Below are 21,684 nucleotides of genomic sequence, written 5' to 3'. Positions count from 1 at the left end.
TTTTTTGTATATTTTGTTTGCATTTATTTTAAATTCACAGGTATCACCTCATTATGAAGTTGCAAAAATAATTTTTAATCAACAATAAATACACATAAATAATATTTCTACATAGGATAGACAGAACACGCCACTTCATGTTGGATTTTAGTGCTTCCTTCTAATATTTAGAATTTTTTTAAAATGGGAAATGTATGTTTTGTTTCAATACCAGATCCAGTTGACTAAAATTCAATAGAAAAAAAGGTTTCGCTGCTCTTGTGTGATCATACATGGAGGTGTTGCATGTTTGTAATGACACAATAAACCCCAAAAGTATAAATCTGAGTAATTACTGCTGACTTTACCCCTGTGGTACACAGTTAACAAAACTTCCCTCCGTGCAAAAATCTTTTTTAACTTATATAACCAAAAAAATAAGGAAAAAAAACTGTAGTTTGTCATCAAAGAATTTCAAGCTACAGTTTTTTAAGATAAAGTTGTAACATTTTGACAAAAAATATTGTGTTCTTAAGTCATGATTTAATCAAAATAATGTCATAATTTAATGAATATTATAAGTAAGAATGTCTCAAAATTGCTTTACTAGTCTGTCATAACATTTGGTCAAAAATATTTGGGCACAACGGAAACGTTTGGAACATATTAACCGTACAGATGGACAACAGAGAAGTGAGACACGCTGCAGGAGTGGTTTGAGAAGTTTTATTACTCTTACATTTTTGTCAAAGTCAGAATCTACGGTTTAAAAGTAAGTAAATGTTTTACATTTAAAAGACAAGACAAAGAGCACTTTAAAGCTCAGCGTGGACACACTGAGCGTGTTTCTTGGATCGCAGGCTGTAGTTACATAACACGGTGGAGTTTTGCGGCTCCTGATTGTTAGCGTCACCAGATGCTGTAACGCTAGCTGTCTCCTGACCCGTTCTTAGATCGGTATCTTCCTCACAAAATCCCCCGTCGCTCCATTCAGATGCTAATCGTCTGCAGTTTGCCCCTTCAATTGCTGGGTGACTTGAATTGTTCTGTGAAGGACATTAGTGTCTAACCTCTTTGCTATCGTTTTACAGCTCTCATCATTAAGTCTTTGCAAGGAGGTTTTTTTTGATTGTGTGAACGGAAGTGCGTGTTAAAAACAACGATTTCAACCTTAATTGATGCACTGAAAGCGCCTTTTACCTTTCCTTTCACTTGAGCAACTTCTTAAAATCTTTAAATGTGTTTGAAAAAATGTGTTAAGAACAGACAATAAAACATGACAAACTTTCAGCTGAAAAGACATAAAAATTAAAGCTACTGAGGCTTTAGGCAGCTCGAGATAAACCCAAAAACATGACATAAACAGGCCATCAAGCACACACGTTTCACACACATGTAAGACTGACAAAGGTGATATCTAATCCCACAAGACTGAGAAACCTTATATTACTGAATGCAGCAAAACACAGGCCTATCATCTCCACTTAGGAACACTAGTTAGTGTACGCCTGCTCTTATCTCAGCTGCCATCACTTTTTGAAGGTATCTATACATGTCTGTTTGCAGTATTTAGCTTCTTAAATGGTTTTCTGTGCCTGAACACTTTGTGCTCTTTGGACAAGAGGACAAAGACAAGGAACAGGACCCTCTGTATCTCCGTCTAACTCAAGTTCTGTCCTCGAAATGTGTCTGTTATACTTATTGTATTTCTGTTGGTTAAAGGAGTAGTTTGACGTTTTGGGAAATTTGCTTGTTTGCTGTCTGGTGTAAAACGTGAAGCCGGAAAGATGTGACCAATGCGGCATAAGTGTGATGTTTTGTCCACGTATTTATGTGTGCGACCCACTGAGGGAGATTTAAAAAGCAGCTGTTGGCCTTTTTTTCATGTTGGTTGTATTGTTTGTTCTCTTGTTTTAAACAAACTTAAATCATGTAAGTGATTTCAAAGGTGCTCGTAGGCAGATTTACATCGGCAGACAGACGCAGGCGAGCTGTTTCCCCCCGTTTACAGTCTTTATGCTAAGCTAAGCTGAAGTCTGCTGATTGTAGCTTCATTATCAACATACAAATATGAGCGTGGTATCAATCTTTTGCTTTGACTATAGGATTAAATCTATGATCATACCAACCCCTACAGTGTTTTGACTCTGGTTAGGGATGAAACATATATAGAAACTTTTGAGAAATTGTAGACATTTTGTCATTATCATTTAATTTAAACTGTAACAGAGTGAAAAGAGGCTACAAATCTATTTGAACACTCAGTATGTTGATCATCATGTGGCACAATGTGAGACTGAGCTCGAGATTGAGCTTGAAGTTTCAGCATGGTCTTCCTCTGCCACAGTGATGATGCAAATTGTAAATAAAATACATGAATTGTCCTCCTACAAGTCATAACTGTTGGATATTACGCGTATAAAACTGAATAATTTTCTTGAATGTCCGTCTCTAGAAAAGGTGACCTCAAGCACCCTGAGTGCTCGTCCCGTGAGACGCTGGTCATTTAAAAGTGAATGTCCGAGCAGCACAGAGAGCTTTTGTCAGCAGAGACACAATAGAGCTCTTAAACCTGCCAGAGGAGAGACGAGGAGACGGGGGAGAAGTTGATTTCCTTCGCCTGTGATGCTATAAAACGCCTCCTCGAGTTGTCAAGGTGTTAGATGTAGAGACGCAGGTGCTGGTAGCTTGTTGAAGAGCCATGAGGATCCTCTGACATCAGAATATTTAAAGAGTATTTTTTTCTTAAAGGTAAGTCCTTTAATTTAATGACAGATTTACACAACTACCCTTAAATACTCTGTCATTGCTAATTTTTAAAATCTCTCCGCAGCTTCACATCATGGCTGCCGTCAGTGCTTTATTAATGCTTCTGCCTGTTGCGTGGACATGCTCTCCCCAAAAAGCAGGTAACATCACAACAGATCACTTGGTTTTTATGTGTTGGTTGTACACGCACATCAAGCAAACATTCATCACGCTCATTTGAGAGTTTGGCAAGTGAAAGATGTAATCCTAAACTTACTAAAGTATTGTTTATAACAAACAAAATCACAAATTTGTCCATTAAATGTGTACAACATAGGACATCTTTAGACCCTCAGTTTGGAAAAGGACAAATTCAAAAAAATCAGGCGGGAAATAGGGAGAGTTGTCTTGATCCAACCTGAAAGATCAGTATCTCAGTTGATCGAGGCACTTTTCAAACCGATTAGGATCAGCTATACTGTTATTTCTGTTGCTTACCTAAATTATGAACACTCATTTCATCTCAGCTCAGTGTAAGGGTCGATTGCGTCTGGTGTTTCACTGTGGGTGGAGGAAAGTATCAGCAGTCCAAAACCGAAGTTTTAAAGACTAAAGAGAGCGTTTCTTGTTTTATATGTTGTAATTTTGTAAAAAAAAAAAAGAAAAAAAAAAGTTAATTAAAAAAAACCATTAAGGAACAACTTGGATGCAGAGAATGTTTTTCCGTATGAATTGTTCAATCTACAAAAATATATATCGGATTGAATTTCATAACTTTAAAGTACTTTAAGTGGGCACTGTGTAACTGTATTGTCTAGGGAAAAAGAAGTATTTGTTTGGGACTCTGTATTGATGTTCAACATTGAATGACTGATCAGGATCTGTGGCAGAAAAACCTGAACAGACATCTCTAGTGATTACATGACAAACAGTGTAGATGGCAGAAGTAAAACATAAGTGCAAGAAGTAAGTTTCAGGCAAAATGTAATATGGAAAGTTTGTTTTAAATATATATATATATATGTGTGTGTGTGTGTGTGTGTATATATGTATATGTATGTTTTTCCAGATTACGTTATGGTGTCATGTTTCCCAAACGCCATAATTGCTAACGTCCCCGAGTGTCCTTACGGCTGGGAGATCGACCAGCTGTCCCTGGGTGGAGTCTGTTATTCTGGAATACACAGTCCAGGTTACTACCGCTTCATCATCCCAGACCTGACGCCCAAAAACCACTCGTACTGCGGCACGCAGTCTGAGGTGAGGGTCACAGTAACTCTAGTATCTAGCCAACAGTACAAGAAAAAGAAAACAAACCTTGAAAACCTGTCACTTTAACAATGTTCAAAGATTATGGAAATTAAAGTGTATTTTTTAATATTTCTGACAGTACATGCCCGGCAAAGACCCAAAGTATATCTTCTATAACTCTATCGTGTCCAACGACACGTCGCTCACCGTCAGAAACCAGCCGGTCAACTACACCTTCAGCTGCATGTACCGAGCAGCCTACCTGGTAAATAACGCAGTGTTCAGCCAGAGGTAAGCATCGATACGAGACACGAGGCGGCCGCAGTCACCGTGTGGAGCAGAAGTGCATTCTAACCCAATGACTTGCAGCGTTTTTACTAAACCCTCTGCTTTTTCCAGAGTGGCTACAGTTTATGTCAACAACGGGAGTTTAGGCACTTTTAGGTCACAGTTGTCTATGAACGTGTTCACGGTGAGTAGCCGCTCGCAGATTCAGATTCACCAGTGGAAGCAACATGTTTCATGCAATCCCCTGCAGAATAGCTGTACTGATGAAAAGCTATCTGTTGTATGAGTGTGACTTGTTACAGTCATTAGATGCAAATAAAAATATGTATATTTTGTAGAATTCAAAGTTCCTGTATGCCAAGGACGCTCCGTATGTGATCGACACCTCTGAGATCGGTTCTGAAGTCTTCATCGGCATCGAGGCCAAAGGGTTAAGTAACAGGTACATAAACACGATTCCACACTTTTTCATGTTGTTTTTTTCTTGATATTAATATATTCCTGTACAGAGTCTATACCGCTCAATTCTGAATGCTTCTCTTTATTTATCACCTCTCAGGTTTAAAGTTGTGATAAACAACTGCTGGGCCACTCCTACTCCATACTCGACAGACAAGAAGAGGTGGAGTCTCATCATTAACAGGTACAATGGAAAACATTTGATCATGGTTCAGCTAATGCACACTATACACTAAAAGACTTTTAAAAGACTCAAGTCTGACACCGCCTCACATCTAAAGACTGTGAGTTTTTAGTCTCACTCTATAAGACTTTGCAAAGACTGGGGATCTTGCAGGATCACTATTTAAGACCAGATTTCGTTCGAGATTATTTCCCAGCCTGTTCCTGGTGGAAATATTACCCTTAACTCCCTTTAAGAAATACAGAGCACCGAGACTCGCTCATGATCTCGCACCTCCCCAGAGTCCCCGCTATGTTTGCTGTCTACTCAGTTTGCTGCTTCCTGTTTGGTAGAGCACAGCTATTGGTTGTTCACAATGTTTCTGTCACTGAACTTACCTACTAACATGAGCCAAAACTAAAAACTTAACATCAAATTTCAATGAGTTTTATGATCACCTTACATCAAACGATCGAGGTCACAGGGTCATGCACCAACTGAGGTGAAATGCATGATTTAAAAAAACTCAATTAAATTAGAAATTCGACTACGAAAGTGAAATCCCTTGAAAGGTTTTTAGGTGAAAGGCTGGCATTAAAAACATTAAGACCTCTGATTTCTTAAAAATATGTGTTACTGAACTAAACTCGAATCATTTGTTCAAAATCTGTTCACGAGTTCTAACTGATGCCTTCAGTGAGTTAAAAAAAAATATTTACAGTGCAGTCAAATCTGAAAGAAAACTTTTCCATGCCACTCGATGACTGGATGAATACTCCAACAGATTAAAACTGTTTTTATTTTCCAACAGCTGCTCGTCTGACAACACTGTGACTATTTTTGAGAACGCCAAAGACAGCCGCTCCATGTTCAAGTTCAACTCTTTCCGCTTCCAACGGCTGGAGAAGGTTTCCACTGTGTGGCTTCACTGTGAGGTCCAGGTTTGTGATGGAGAGAGACTCAACTGTCAGCCAGTGAGTGCGACACTTCATTATAATTTCATAACACTAAAGCCCTGTGAAACATTCATTTTACTTTTCCCTCCTCTTCAGTTACAGTTACTCAAGTACAGTGCTTGTGCAATTTTAAGGTTTTCTTGAATGTTTCCATTTTCTGCTACTTTACCATTTGACTGAAATATTGTACTTTTTTACTCCATTCACATTTATTCATTTTGCAGATGGATAAATGAAGCATAATCAAAGCCAAGTTACTTGAAACAGAAGATGATAATCTTATAAAATCAAATTAAGTATCAAACATTAAACCAGTGGTTTCCAAGGTTTTGGGTTAGTAAGTTGCCAGCAAATGATTTTCTGTCTAAATTTCAGCTACAATTACCAAATATTTCACAATAATAGTAAACATAGAAAAGTAGAGATTTGTGCAGTTTATCATTATATATATATATATATGTATATATATATTTCTTTTATTATTATTATTATTATTTTCTTTTTTTTACTTTTATCTCCCCTTAATTATCTTGTGGCCCCTCAGATATATATGTATATGTATATGTATATGTATATATATATATATATATCTTACATAATAATGTTTCAATCACAAGGAATATTTTATTACAAAACAAGTACTTTTACTTTTAATGCTTAAAGTGCATTCAGCTGATAATATACATGCTTTTATCTGAGCAGGATTGTCAATGCAGCAGATATTTTACATTTAATGGGGTGTTTTTGCATTGTGTTATTGGTACTTGTTTTTGAGTTCTAAAGATTGGGAGGGAGGAGATAATATGAAGCAGAGTTAAGTGATAAACCTCAAACTTAATCAAAGTTTTACAGAAGTTCATCCTCACTTTCTATTTCTGCTTTTAATAAACTTTAACTCACAGTTACTCTTAGTTTAGTTCGACAAAATGCTACTCATGTGTCCTCCTTTCGTTCCTCAGGGTCCCTGCTCTTTCAGAAGTCTGTCAGCAGAGGTCGAACCGAGCGGGGGGATCCTCACTGCGGAGTTTCACATTAAAGGTACAGAACATAACGTTGCCTTAAGATGCTGAGGTGTTTTTAACTTTGCACAATATTAAACATCCCCATCAGACATGCTTAAAGACATTTACAAATATGTTGCTAATATTTACTTGTCACTGATGTATTTTCTACAAAAAAAGTTCAATTTTCTAACATATTTTGTTAAAAATTCTTAATGCATTTAATTTAACTCTGAATGTACGTAACTGTGGTCAAACATCCAAGTGAAGTAACAATAATTAAACAGTTTAAAGTGTTGAAGGACTTTTCACATATAAATAGCTAACTGTAGTATTGTTATTTAACCTCTTTCAAATTAAGAGACTCCATTAGCCTTTTTTTTTCTTATTCTTCTTTACTGTGGAAGCTTTTATTTTGTATTATGATGTCCTTATCTCTTGGCAGGTATTAATTCCTCAAATAATGGACACATAAAAGGTAAACAAACGTGATGTTACAATAACTGTGTGATTGAAATATATTTGAAGTCTAATATTTAGAGACGTAGCCAGGATTTTAGAAACAACAAGGTCATGAGTCCAGCACTAATATTTAATTTGCTCAGTTTTATTTATTTTATTTCCCAACACGATGATTAAATAATACAAAGCCTTCTCTGCGCCACTAGAAATCAAATTCTGGTGGGAAAATACTGGAATTACTCATTTGTTGGAGAGAAAATGTTGCAAGAAGATTAATGCAGTGCTTGCAACATCGCAGTTACTCCTATTGAATGTTGTTTTTCTTGCATCTGCATTTGATCCGATCTGTATTCTCTTTTCTTTTGATCCCTTCCAGGCACTTCTCTGTTCATCCTGCTGGTGGTTCTCATAAACACGTGTTTCGATTTAGCAAATGGATCAAGGATGTAGTAAAAACGTATGTTTATGTCACCCCACGCACACTCTCATTATGTCACATATTATTGGTAATTAGCACATTTATTGGATAATCTTTTCAAATGTCACACGAAAACTACTTCATTGCTTTCTCCAATAAAGATGAATTGACATTTTTGATTATCTTTGAACCTTTTGTTTTTCATCATTCACTAACCTTTAAAAAGTCGTTGGGGAATCCCCACAATGTTAACAACTAAATAAATAATTTTATTAAATCCAGACATTAAAATCAGACTCTTGACGTGAGTGCAGCACAATAAACATAAATCAGATTGTTAAACACTATATTTATTTATTTTATTCCAATTTTATCTCTGAGAACAAAACGTTTTCAAACCATTTTTCACCATTTTGACAAATCTGATTTCTCTCCATGTTACTGAAAAAAAACAAAACTTTAACATGCAAATAATAAGGCACATTAACCTTCTAATTTCGACCTTCATCCCCATAAAGAAAATGAGTGGAACTGATTTGGTTTGTTTGTTTTCCCCTTTCTGCTTGGTTTATGTATCTGTTGTTTTGTTTTGATTATGTCAAATTTTGTGTCACTGTATTACCTCTTCTGTCTTTTATCACCATGTTTTGTATTGTCTTACACTTGAATTGTTACCACTTTATTGCACAATTAAGATATAAGATATAAAGTTGTGAATGAGTCTGCTCACTGACTTCCTCACAAAGTGCAACAAAACCCTTTTTTTAAAAGATGGTGAGTTGAAAAGTACATTTTCAAAGTTCTTATCCTGTGTTGCCGTGAATAATTTAATGTTATAATAACTTACATTTGATAATGTTTTTCGTCGCATGCTCATATGACAAAATATATGGAATGTTTTAGTATTTTAATTAAAATACCTTTTTTATCATTTCCTGTAAACATTAAAACTAGGGCTGGGCAATATATCAAATTCGATTTTGTACATGGTAATATTGTTATATTTGCCTGAACTACTTACTCGTTATATCCACATTACTGATAATTATTAATCAAAACGTTTATTGTGTAAATACTTTGTGAGAGCACTAATAGCCAATATTAAAATATTGTTGCAATATCGGTATCAAGGTATTTTGTCGAAAATACCTCAATAATCTACTTTCTCCATATTCCCCAACGCTACATAAAAGAACAAACACCTGGATGGTTATATAAATGTATCCTTGTAGTTATTCTTATCCATCATATAAAAGTGCATGTAACCATTAACTAGTTATAGCAGAGCAGTACATATTGTGCATATATTTTATATTTCTTATTTCTTGTACAGGTCTTTTTTCTTACATTTTTTAAAATTCTTATGTATATATCAGTTATATATTTTACCATAATGTGCATTTTTTTCTTACATACTGTTTATTTCCATTTCTGCTTTCCTATAATTTCCCTATGCCTATGTATAATATAAGAGCAATGTAGTTTTTACTCTTATTTATATTATATAGTAATTATTTCTGATAGTGATTTTTTTATTTTTGATTACTTAATATTTGGATAATCCACCTACGGATAGTTTACAGAGTATTTGTAACATTTGAGCAGCTTACTAGGTGAGATTCAACAAATCAACTTTTGCTTTAATCTGTAGATGTTTAATGGATTATATATGGAGTATATGTGACAATTCATGGCAAACCTACATATTTTTACAATAATTAAGATGAATTTGAACTATTTACTCAACCTATGCAGCACAGATTGAGTGTCCCAAATGAAATGTCACAAATACTTAATGAGCTTGTGTAGACAGACTAAGTTTAACTGGATTTTGTTGTAGACAATGAAAGTCTTTGTCGTCGTGAAATATCTACTCTGGTTCTGGCATGGTGTCCAAACGTACAGATGAATGACTAATGTAAATATTATAGCTGCAAGAATAAATGTGTCTGTGTTAACAAAAAAAATCTATTGCATAAGAAAACCATCATTTAGTAAAGTCAAAGAATGAGCTACAAACAACAGTCTGAATTAAACAATCTTTTTTTTTTTACATCATTGAATGAAGTTATCCTGAGTGAAAGCACAGAGAATTAAAGGGAAAGTTCACCCCAAATTAAAATCTAGGCTTTCAGCACCACAAACCAGTATTTCAGTTCAGTTATACTGGTAAGAAAGGCTCACATCAAAACAATCTAGGCTGATAAATAGCACCACAAGTACGAGAAAAAATATGTACTTTTGATTAAGGGGTGTACCGTCCCTTTAACGTTAAATCGTATCTTCAGCTTCCTTTTAGCATATATATTATCACTCAAGTCTGTTTCCACATTTTGTCTCCTCTTCACATGTCATTTTGCGTTCTGTAAGACCTACCGAATTGTCCTTATTTGGCCATAATGTCCTTTTGTTCTTTAAATCTGCACTGTTGTCATCATAGCTTTGGTCAGCGTTTTGTGGGCCCTTTTCTCAGCGACTCTGACCATCCCCAGTTTCTTGAGCAGAAATGTTAAAAACACAGATCAAAATGCAACTTTACACAGAACACTGCATTTACTGACTGAGCTTGGATATACAGAGTGCTTTATTTGATCTAAATTAGGCACTGCGGTGTGTGTTCACTGTACCTCTGTTTGTAGTTTGTGCTTGTCAGACTGTGGAGAGCTGTGAGCCATGAGAGGAGGATTAAATCCTTTTTTGCTCAGCAGCCAGTAGGTCTTATGAGACCCTTTACCCTGTCACAAACACACACAGGTCAAAAACATGTCAGAAACACAGGTTGTACATTTTTACGTGAAAAAAAACAAAACAAAAAACGTGCAGTCTCTTAACTCACCTTCATTTCGACCTCCCCTCTTTCCTCCAGCTCAAACGATCCGGCCTGAACCAGGATGTCAGCTGTGCACTGAGATATATGAATCTTCAGGGCTGTGAAATATACAGAAGAGAGTGCAGTCATAAAGGTACACTTTTAAACTTCCGTGTTTGCATTTAATAAATAACAAGACTATTAGTCTACAGCCAAGCTAGCAGATCTGTGAGGCTGTTACTCAGCACACTCGCCAGAGGAAAATATTTGCATCGTAATTTTGGTACCAAGAATGTCTGTACAAAACTTCACAGCAATCCTCTCAGCTGTTTTATAGGTATGTAAGTGCAAACAAAATGGTGACCAACATCCCTACAGCAACACTGCTAGGTGGCTGCAAACTGCCTGTTTGCGTTTTTATGTATGCACAGGTATTCCATGATAATAATCACATTTATGCCCAAAAAAACTATATTTATCTTCATAAGGTTCAAACCGGTAAATTGCAACACTGGTGGTTTTAGCTTCTGTTCACTCACGTAAACTGTTACTTTCCATGCGAGACGCCATGTTCACCGTGTCACCAAAGAGGCAGTAGCGAGGCATCGTGGTGCCCACCACTCCAGCAACCACTGGACCTGCAAATCCCACAAAACTGATGGTTTTAATGCAGTCAAACCTCTAAAATGTCAATTATTTTATTTTCAGTATTCAAAGTGCCAAGGACCAAACACTTAGATTGAACCAGTAATCCTGCATTAGTCACTTGTACTCTTCATCCCTCAAGTAAATATTTAATTTACTAGAATATAAACATCTGACAAACATGAATGAAAAATACACAAAGATTATTGTTAGCCAACTAAAATTATTCCAGATTCTTTCCGAAGGAAAAAGACAGCAACAAAACCAAACACTTCATTATTAAATAACTACAACAAACCCTCTCAGACTGTCTCGTACCAGAGTGTATCCCGACGCGAATTGCAAGACTCTCAGTCGGCATGTGGTGGATTTTGAAGACTTTTATTGAACTCAGGAAATGTAGAGCCATCGTAGATATCTCCAAAGCGTGTTGATGGCCGTTGCTGATGGGAAGACCACTGGCGACCATGTATGCATCACCAATCGTTTCCACCTAGTGAAGATGCAAAGATAACATTTTACCACCAGTTTTAAAAAGTAACAATAGGAAGGTGTTTTTTTCTGCAAAGGAGCGAAGTTTATTCTTTAAATATATATGTTTTAAAAGAATAGTTTTACATTTTTGGTAAGTTGCTTGTTGCTTTCTTGCCCAGAGTTGATAAAAAGATTGACACCGCTGTCATGTCTGTGCAGTAAATATGAAGCTAAATTCTGTGGCCTCAGTTTAGCACAAATTGTGGAAACATTTCAGTTTGAACTGTTTAAGAAACAAGATTTCATGTGTTTTCTTTCTTTGCTTTTTTAACCTTTGAACAATAACAGACTAGCTGTTCCCCCTTTGTTCTCGTCTTTATGCTAAGCCAAGCTAACCATCTGCTGGCTGTTTATTTACTGCAAAAAAGTGAGAGTGATATTAATCTACTCATGTAATTCTCCGTAACTGAAGTCCATAAGTGTATTTCGTAAAATGATGAATAATCTTTAAAAAAAGAAAGATTTTTGAGACTACAGAGGTTGTTGTGGATATTAAGCCAAAACAGCCTTTTTGTGACTGTAAACATTTGTTTACCACAGAGTTTATTTTCTTTCATAATCCCAAATCCAATGGAAAAATCCTACAGGTTTGATGAGGAAACCAGGGTGAATCTTCAAGTTTGGCCTACAAAAAAATCCCTGCGCCACTCTATAACATATAAACAGTGCACAACAGTACTTCTGGCCTGCAGATTACAGATTAAAACTCCCGTTAATACATAAAGTTGAACGAGAGACTAAACCCGTCGTGTGTGACTCACTTTATAGACGTCGTACATCTTGATGATGTCATCAAAGAGGCTGTAGAGGTCGTTGAGGAACGTGACCACCTCCATCGCAGAGCTGACGGAGCACATGGACGTGAAGCCCACGATGTCAGAGAAGAAGATGGTCACCATGTCGTAGCTTTGGGGCTCCGGGGACTTCCCCACCATCAGCTGCTCTGCGATGTAACTACGAACCAATAAAGCACTGACGAGGTGAGAAACAGTCATGGACGCCCACTCAGCCGGTGCCACCGTGGTCGTATGATCTGAATGGGTTACCATACGTGGCTAATTGGATTTTAGTACCTTGGTAACATGCTGGAGAGCAGCTTGTCTGCACGGGTCTTCTCTGCTGTGAGCTGATTGGTCCTCTCTTCCACCACCTCCTCCAAGTGATTTGCATATTTTTCCAACTTTTCCACCATATTATCCAGTATATTTGCATGACTACAGCACAGAAAATCATGATCAGCTCCTTTCAGGAGTTTTCAAATTGGATTTTTTTGTTTGTTAGTTAGTTTTGTAAGTGCTATTGACTCTCAACCTCTGCATTCACTTAAACACATTACATTGTGCAGGATTCAGGGGGATATATTAGCAGACATGGAATATAATGCAGTAAATATGTTTCCTTTAGTGTATAATAACCTGAAAAAAACTGTTTTTGTTATCGTAAAATAAATTGTTTATATATAGATAGGAGCGGGTCCTCATCTATGGAGATTGCTATATTGCACTACCATGTTTCTACAGCAGCCCAGAATGGACAAACCAAACACTATCGTAAGCAGTAGCACCTACGCAACAAGAGCACTGGGCGCTCTCTTTTTATGTCTCTGTGCTGGTGATATCCGAGGCCAGAGGCATTACGTTTTCAGGTTGTCTGTCCATCCGGCACATTCTTCTGAACGCGATATCTCAAAAACACCTTGAGAGAGTTTTCTTCAAATTTAGCTGAATCATTCACTTGGACTCAAGAATTAGCTGATCAGATTTTGGTGGTTATAGGTCAAAGGTCAAGATGTCCGTTACTTTGTCCATCTTATTCTTATTAATGCAATATCTCTGAACACCTTTTTGGATTTTTTTCAAATTTGGCACAAACATTCAAGCTCAAAGATGAGCTGATAATAATTCAGTGGTCAAAGGTGAAGGTCATGGAGAACTTTCGTCTGACTTACTCTTGTGAACACAACATCTGCAGATGAACTTAAGGGTAATTTCCTCAAATTTGGCACAAACACGGACTCATGAATTAACTGATTAAAATCTGGTGGTTGAAGGTCAAAGGTCAAGGTCATGGTGACCTCATAAACCTGTTTTCGGCCATTACACACAGATGTCTAATATAATGATGAAGCTCTGGCATTTTGTCTCCAAGAGGTTAACTGCGAAATTATAATATTCTGTCCATTACTCAGCGTCCTAACTCGTGAACAGAAGGAGAGACATTTGGTCTGTTTGTTTGTGGATAATTTTGGCGTCTTATAAAAACCGAAGGAAATCCAACCGGGAGAAGTTCTAGCTGGTTGCAATCTGTAGTCCTTACCAATAGATGCAACTGAATCCCCCTAAAGCTTACGTACTGTTCCTTTAAGTGAAAACATAGCACTTGTATGAAGTCTCTACATTTTTTTGGATCAGATAACAACTTGAGAGGACTTTATATCCCTTGTGAAGGCAGGCGCTCAATGAACGCTCTCTAGTTTATGAGAACAAACAAGTACAATTAAAATGTGTAATAATATTGCATACTGTACCTGCAGGCCCAAATTAGAGACAGGGAGAGCAATTTATTTTGTCACAGAAGTTTGAAGTGCTGTAACGGGTAAAGTAAAATTTCAGGTCTGACCTGTCTGGGCTGGTGTCCTTCAGCTGTCTCCTAATGGAAGCAAATGGTGGACGATGGTCGGGGTTTTCGTTCCAGCAGGCCTTCAGCAGCATGTTGATGTTCGCATCACACAGCTCCTCAGACAGAGGCGGTCGCAGGAACTGCCCTTGGAAAGGCGTCCGCAGCTGCATGATAATCTCTAGAGAAAACCGCAGCAAGAAGCAGGAATCACTGTGGTGTTTGGGGATTTTGGTTTGAGATGTTTGGCCACACACGAGACTGTTGAATCGTACACAACTTTTGTCCAAACTGAAATGTCCTAACTATTAACAACAATAACTTTTTACTTTGTTTAAAGCAGAAACAGCCAATGGTTTGCAGCTAATGTTACCGAACTCAAAGTTTACCTTTGGGCTCCAGGTTGATGTCGTGATACGGGCCAGACTTGGCGTTGTACATGAGCTCCCACATGATTATGGCGAAGCTGTAGATGTCAGCTTTGGCCGTCCCATTGCCCTGGAGACCGACTTGTCTCAGAAGCTCGGGGGCTGTCCAGTACATATCTACAACAAATCTCACGTGTTACCTCTCCTTAACCCTTTGAAACCTGAGCAAACTATTTTGATTTCTGCCAAAAACATGGGGAGAAAGTAACAAGCAATTTAAGAAGAAATTACCCCAAAATTAGCAAAAAAATAAAAAATGAATAAAAGTTACAAAAAAATTGCCTGCAAATAAGCAGAAAAAGTAAAAAGAAAAATATACAAGAAAATGTCCTCTATAATGTAAGTTTAAATATAAAATAATTATTTTAAATATAATTATATACTTTTCTAATTATTTTAGAAAAATAGTTTTCTGGGCATTTTCCACCTTTTTGGAAATCATTTTCTAATAACACCCCCTCTTTTTTAAAAACGTATTTTTAGGTAATTTTCTTGTCATCTTTTACTAATTTTTTTGCAATTTGTGGGACATTTCTTGACAAATTAGTTATTGCATTTATTCCAGTCCGTGTTTCAAAGGGTTAATGCTGTGACAAACATAAGCACAAATATATTTTAGATGATCCTTTTATTTGGGCCTCCTGACCTTCCTGATCGAAGCTTTCCAATGAGATGACCTTGTTTCTGGTCCCGTATTTAAACTCCCGCAGTCCAAAGCCAGAGAGTTTTATCTGGAGTCGACTGTCCACCAGACACGTGCTGGGCTTCAGGTTCCCGTGAAATTTCAGGTTACTTTTGTGAATAAAATCCATCCCCTAAAACACAAATAAACGGTTCGAAACACTAAATAGCAGTTGAAAATAAAAAACAGTCTGGTTTTAGGATCCAAAACCAAATTTCAGTTTATTTTATGCATGCAGTTTTTGCGTTTCTGTTTGACATTGAGTCCACATTATTTATTCAACAAGATATTTAAATATGACAACATTTAAAATTTTACATCTGGCAGTTTGGAGAATACTTTGAAACACAATTTAGACCATCATACTGGAAAATAAACATAACACTGAATAAAGGAAATATGAAAAATGTAGATAATGTTTGTTATTTATCAGTATTTCCAGTGTTCTGTGGTGGTTAAATTGTCTTTAACACCACTAAATCATGACAATAACATTCTGCTTAAACGAATTAACTCACGTTGACAATGTCATAAGCAAAGGAGAGCTTAAACATCGAGTCCAGTTCAACATCTGTAGACTTCAGAACATCCTGCAGGAAAAAATACAGTATTGTTTTCAAATTAAATATCTAATTACGTACTTAAAATCAAAGGGACAATATGCAGTATTAAGTATCCCGGTGCCAATGGGTTGTTTTAGTCATGTTTGTGTTATTTTTTTTGTTTCTCAAGCTGAGTCACTGACCTTCAGGCTGCCTTTCCTGCAGTACTGGGTGACCACACAGACGTTCGGTGGCTCGATGCAAACACCAAAAAACTGCACCAAGTTCTCATGTTTCATCTCTTTCATCTGTCTTAAAGAGTTTAAGATGGTTAGGCACACATTATGTCATTTCACGAGTGCGTCAATGAACTAATATGTCCTAAAGAATAATGTCTTTTAGACTGCAGTGTTTAAATCTGGTACTAGAAAAACATCTGCGTCATTATTTTAAGCTGAACGTGTTTATTCTTAATTTGAAAATTTCATGACTGATTTTAAGGGTAAGATTTACCGCAACTGGATTTTACATCTATAAGAGTAAATACAAAAAAAAATCAAAAAGTATGTTTGGTCAAGAACAACGTGAGGAACTTTACCACATTAAACTCTGCAATAATTGAAGGTTTATGGAAATTAGTGCAAACAGGGGTCTTGATGTACTTGATGGCCACTTGATTTCCCTGTATGGAATTTTAAAAAATACATTAGAGAAAAGCGCGTGTTGTGGCATATGAAAACAAACTCTCTGCAAAGTTAGGGACTGTTCGTCATTTATGAGGGGGTGGCGCATGTAAAATAAATTTTGAGAACTGATGAGAGACTTTGTTCTGGCATAAAAAATTAAATACTTGAATTTTGTATTCATTTTAAAACACACCTAAATTTTTTTTGTAGCACATTATCATGTCATAGGTAAAACTTTTTGGTATAAATTGTCATCCTGCTGCTGTCGTCCTTTTTTTAGTTATTTGTGTGAAATGTTGTCATAATTAGTGCATGAATTTGTGGGTTATGGCCAAAAACATTTGGTTTTTTTCTGGTTTTTAGGTAACAGTAACTTTTTTATGGAGCCTGGGAGTTGACATGGCTTTTTTTTTTTTAAAGGCACAACAATACAACACATAAAATGCACTTTATCCCATCTTGTCACCAAAAGATTGTTTTTTCCTGAGATTGACTTGATACACCCAGTCCTCTGAACCAGTTTAAATACCTTTACAAAGCCAATACGTCGCATAAAATGCACATTTTCACCCGCCATACGAATAATTTGAGCATGAGTTTTATTAATTCTAAGCACATAACCTGAAAACACAAAGCCTCCAGCCACGGCTATAGCTGACGCAGAGCCCCCTCTGATAAATAAAGTACAGTCCCTAACATACAGGTATATACTATGTTTTGTAAGCTTGCTTTAAACTGAATAAAACTGTTACCTGGTAGAGACCTATGGTGGTGTAGATGTGCTCTGTCCCCGTCTTGTCCCTCAGGCCGTAACTGTTGTTGGAGAAATTTGACTGAGAACCGCTGCTGGCGCTCTGACTGGCCGTGGTGCTCAGAGATAAACCCTGAAATCCCTGAACGAGATACAAACAAGCCTCTGAACACAAAAACAGGCCAGCAAATACACTCATGCATGTACATGTACACACATATGCTCATGCTCTTTTGAAATTCTTTGTCTGTTTCAGTGCTCATACCGAGTGCTCCCTGATGATGGTGATGTCGCTGTAGTTGATGAGCCACCAGCAGGAGTTGTCGAGCCGCGTCTGGAGACGTAACTTCTGCAGCATGAGGACCCCGATGCAAAAAACTGCCAGCAGGCCGATGGCGGGGAAGATGATGAGCAGAGCCAGCAGGGCGATGTCTGCGTGCCATCAAAACAGTGAAGTAAAACTGGTTAGGTCGTATGTATGTTTTGTTTTATGAGTGATCGAAAAGAAAACAATAAGAGCTGAGATAATCAGTGAAATTACTGGTAGCATAATTTTGTTACTTTTACCATTAATGATCCATTCACAGAGCTCATTGTTGAAGCCACATTTTGGTTTATCAGAGGGACTTCTTCCTTTCGGCCAGACCACAGACGCAAACATAGACGTTGGCCTGAAAAGACATATTTCTTTGGCATGATTTCCTAAAAAAAAAGCTAGTTTCTATTATGTTTTTTTTTTTAAATTTTAAAAATATTTTATACATTTAAAATATTTTACCGGACAGCTTTGGTGTGACTGTCAAAATGGAGGATGGGCACAAACTTGGTGACGTCTCCTACATGCTGCAGGTCATAAATGGAATAGTCTAGATTTCTCTCCCCCTCTTCGTCAAAGTGGACTAGTCCAGAGGCACCTGTAATTATAATCAGTGGTGGAAAGTAACTGAGTACATTATTTTCACTTTACTCGAGTGTTTCCATTTTATGCTGCCCTGAAATTCACTATATTTCAAAGAGAAAATATTGTACATGGTATGAAAATATAATGTACTTATATATCATCATTATTATTATATACACAAAAAGCAGCTGAAATTAGAGCAACCTTTACTAGCTGCGACATCACTTAAAGTGATTGATGATAATTATAATTCATAACACGGAAAAAATTAAAATACTTTTCCACAACTGTTGAAGAGTACCAAACCATGTTTACTTCTTAGCAGATCAGATATGCTGTGATTTCCCTGCTTAAAGCTCTATAGACACACAGCTACCAACCATCAAATCGGATGTGTTTTTTATTTTTTAATCTCTGCAGCAGCTGCCGTCCATCACGAGGGTCGTTTCCATCTTTGAGGACTTCCTTCAGTCCCATCGCATAAAGAAGCACCGCATCGTGCAGGTAGGCCGAGTACGGGCTAACCTGAAGGAACAGACATAAGATGATTTTTACATGTTCACAACATGTGAAAAATCAATTTTTCACGTTTGATGGTTGCTCACCTCTCTTTTGGATGTCAGGTTGCTCTGAAATGGGGGTTGTTTCAGTTTTTCAAAAACTTGCTCGAAGAAGTCATAATACTCGTAGCCTTCGTAGGTTTTCTGGCCGATGATGAAAGTCATGTCAAAAGCTCTTATGGCAGCCTGGTTAATGTTATCGTTCAGAGCATGTTTCCACAAGTTGTCCTGCTAAGGAAAAAGAAGTAGTGACCCAGAAATTAGCAAGAGATTTGTATAAAAGGAAAAAATGAACAAAACATATCAAACTAAAAAGAAAAAGACAGTTTTAATAATTCTTATAATAATTTTAACGTCAATTTTAAATTTTTAATATTTTTCCCCAGCTTTTTTCCTTCATCCCTAAACGTTTTACCCTATTAAAAAAAAATCTACCAATTTCTTGAAATTTGTGGAGTATTTCTTCTGAAGTTGCTCATTGCTTTTTTTCCCATATTTTTGAAAGAAATTGCAACAATTTGCAAAAGGTTCAAATTTTAAATCACTGTGGAAAGCATCTAAAAGCAACACAACAAAGGTGACGCTGCTCCAGGTTTCAGAGGGTTAAGTCCTTCTCCAGAATTTGGATTTGAACGGTACACCAAAGACTTTGACTCACCACGTTGCCACTGACCTCAAAGTGCTGTATCAGGAAAAACACATAGTTGCCATCCATCAGACCCTGTCGCTCGGCCTCCAGCAGCAGAGCGGAGGAGTCCTCTCTGTTTGTCAGCACCACAATCACTGCAGGGCCAACAGGACACGCCTACTGTCAGATGCAAATCACACGTAAAAGTGAGCCAAAAACAAAATAATCCCCTTTTTACCTCTTGCGACTGTCGAGATATATTTAACATTTCGATGCAACAGTTGAGGGTTGCTGGTATCAAACTTAACGGCGGCAGCCAGTTTGAATTTCTCTCTCAGCGGATTCTCAATGGTTTTCCACAAAGCGTCAACTTTGTCCCAGGTGTTTGAATCCAGCCCTCCTCCGATCATCGCCACGTGACTCCACCCAAAAAATTCCAGGGTCTTCACCAGGACCTCCGAGCTTCGTTTGAGAGGTGGAACGATTTTGATGTAGGAGTCGTAGATGTCACTGTTGTCCATTTTGGAGGACTGTCCCACAAAGCCGAACATGGGGATGTTCCAAGTGGACGCAATGAGACCGGTGACCTGGAAATAATGTGAAATAATGTTTAAAAATTAGCTCCCGATCATCCGTACCTTAATTGCCTGTCTGTCCAAAAAGGAGGTTTTATGGAAAGACACCTTTCAGTTCCTCGCACATGCACGTTGAGTCACTTAACCCTTTGAAATCTGGAATAAGCAAATTGGTTTGATTTCTTTTGAAAAATTTTTTTTTTTAAATTATTACAAGATAGTTAGAAATCAAATCAGTATGTTCAGGTTTCAGAGGGTTTACATTTTACATTTCATCAGCTTCCTATCCAAAATGTTAACTGCTTGTTTACAGTGCCACCTTAGATGCAAATCTAACAAAGATTTAAAAAAAAAAAAATGCTTCCCTAACTTGATAAATAAAAAGACAAATCTCAACTTTTGACCTTACTCTCAATACGTTATGAACATTATTAGTCATTGTAATTGTTCTGTCTCCTCCCCTGTGTACATTAAAATGAGTTTAATTGTACATAGATACATATTGTTTTAATACAGACCTAAAAACCACGTTAATGAGAATGCTTTAAAACCACAGTTGATAACTATTTGCTGAAACTGTCACCACATTCAGACAAAAGTACATGTGTACACAATTTAAATGATTGTTATCAATGGCAGCATGGTTCGAAAACGAATGTCCACCTAACATGCAGTAGTTTGAACTTAATACATTTTTAGAATATCTGTGTAGTCTGCACATCTAGAAAATCAGCACCATGACATCTTTATTTATAAGATATTTATATTCAAAGTAAAGAGATGTGGACCAAAGACAGAACCCTGTGGAACTCATTTTTTTTTCACGGCAAAAAAAGTGACACAAAACCCGAATCTAATGCACGAATCTTACCTCTGCTTCTTCAGGACATGCTGGTCCAAACAGCGCGCTCACATTTTCCCTCCACACCTGCTGAATGAATCCTCCCAGGGAAGCTTTGGGATTACAGTCTGTATCCGTGTACACGAATTCCACACTGTAGTTCCCCAGGAGGGAGGGGTTGTTGTTCACCTTCTCCACGGCTATCTGTATGGCCGAGCCCAGCCGCAGGGCGCTGAAAGGGGACGACATATTCAAGGGGGCCTGGAAGCCAATGATCAACTTGCGAGAGTCATTGGTGTTGTTATTGATGACGGCGAAGGCAGTCAGTGTGAAGTGAAGCACCAGTATGGGTCTCATGCTGGGAGAATACAGCACTCTCATCCTATTAGTTGCTTCATATTACAGGGTTTAAGTACTCGACGTCCCATGTGATGACGGACACGTTAGTCAGGGAGGAGAAAATGTAAATATGAGGAGGGTGAGACGTACAAAGAGGCAGTAACACCGTCATTTTCTGTTCTTTTCTCTTCATTAGAGTGTGTTTTTGTATTATATAAGACACCATACGTGAATTCATTTGGCGTCTTTAAAGCAATCAAGGACGACTTCTTTTCAAAGCATTACTTTAAGGTAGATAATGACTAAACTAATGTTTACAATAAAAAGGATGTTACGTCATGATTTCATGGCTAACATTTCTCACTCACTGTCTTATAGAAAAATAACATGCATGAATGGAAAAAGTAGCAAAACTTTGATGT

General features: G+C 37.2%; 2 protein-coding genes across 3 annotated transcripts; one reads left to right on the top strand and one right to left on the bottom strand.

The window, feature by feature from the left end:
• Nucleotides 1-627: 627 nt before the first annotated feature.
• Nucleotides 628-17,810, top strand: tectb (tectorin beta). 2 transcript variants are annotated; one of them, XR_015775054.1, is made up of 13 exons: nt 628-2,888; nt 3,797-3,987; nt 4,118-4,269; nt 4,378-4,450; nt 4,605-4,708; nt 4,826-4,909; nt 5,700-5,862; nt 6,804-6,882; nt 7,291-7,323; nt 7,684-7,764; nt 10,592-10,688; nt 12,482-12,693; nt 17,675-17,810. XR_015775054.1 is itself a non-coding variant. In XM_042507742.2 (10 exons), exons 1-10 carry the CDS (start codon nt 2,822-2,824, stop codon nt 7,755-7,757), a joined length of 1,020 nt encoding a protein of 339 aa, XP_042363676.1. In that variant the 5' UTR covers nt 630-2,821; the 3' UTR covers nt 7,758-8,588. The 2 variants fall into 2 exon arrangements, 1 of the variants encoding a protein (XP_042363676.1); XM_042507742.2 differs by lacking the exons at nt 10,592-10,688; nt 12,482-12,693; nt 17,675-17,810 and having other exon boundaries at nt 630-2,888; nt 7,684-8,588.
• gucy2g (guanylate cyclase 2g) lies at nt 10,140-21,280 on the bottom strand. Its single transcript, XM_042507739.2, is given in 22 exon segments — nt 10,140-10,220; nt 10,332-10,460; nt 10,562-10,653; nt 11,074-11,172; nt 11,498-11,672; nt 12,475-12,667; nt 12,787-12,927; nt 14,333-14,510; nt 14,719-14,874; nt 15,404-15,572; nt 15,958-16,029; nt 16,185-16,289; nt 16,580-16,663; nt 17,420-17,560; nt 17,684-17,850; nt 17,986-18,089; nt 18,197-18,332; nt 18,700-18,844; nt 18,925-19,107; nt 19,553-19,662; nt 19,746-20,094; nt 20,954-21,280. Coding segments are annotated over 22 exon segments (3,336 nt in total).
• Between the last annotated feature and the right edge of the window lie 404 nt (nt 21,281-21,684).

This window comes from Plectropomus leopardus, chromosome 19 (genome assembly GCF_026936395.1).
Source record: "Plectropomus leopardus strain MGB_pleo_1.0 chromosome 19, ASM2693639v1, whole genome shotgun sequence".
Lineage (NCBI taxonomy): Eukaryota > Metazoa > Chordata > Actinopteri > Perciformes > Serranidae > Plectropomus > Plectropomus leopardus.
This window is presented reverse-complemented; position numbering and strand designations above follow the sequence as displayed.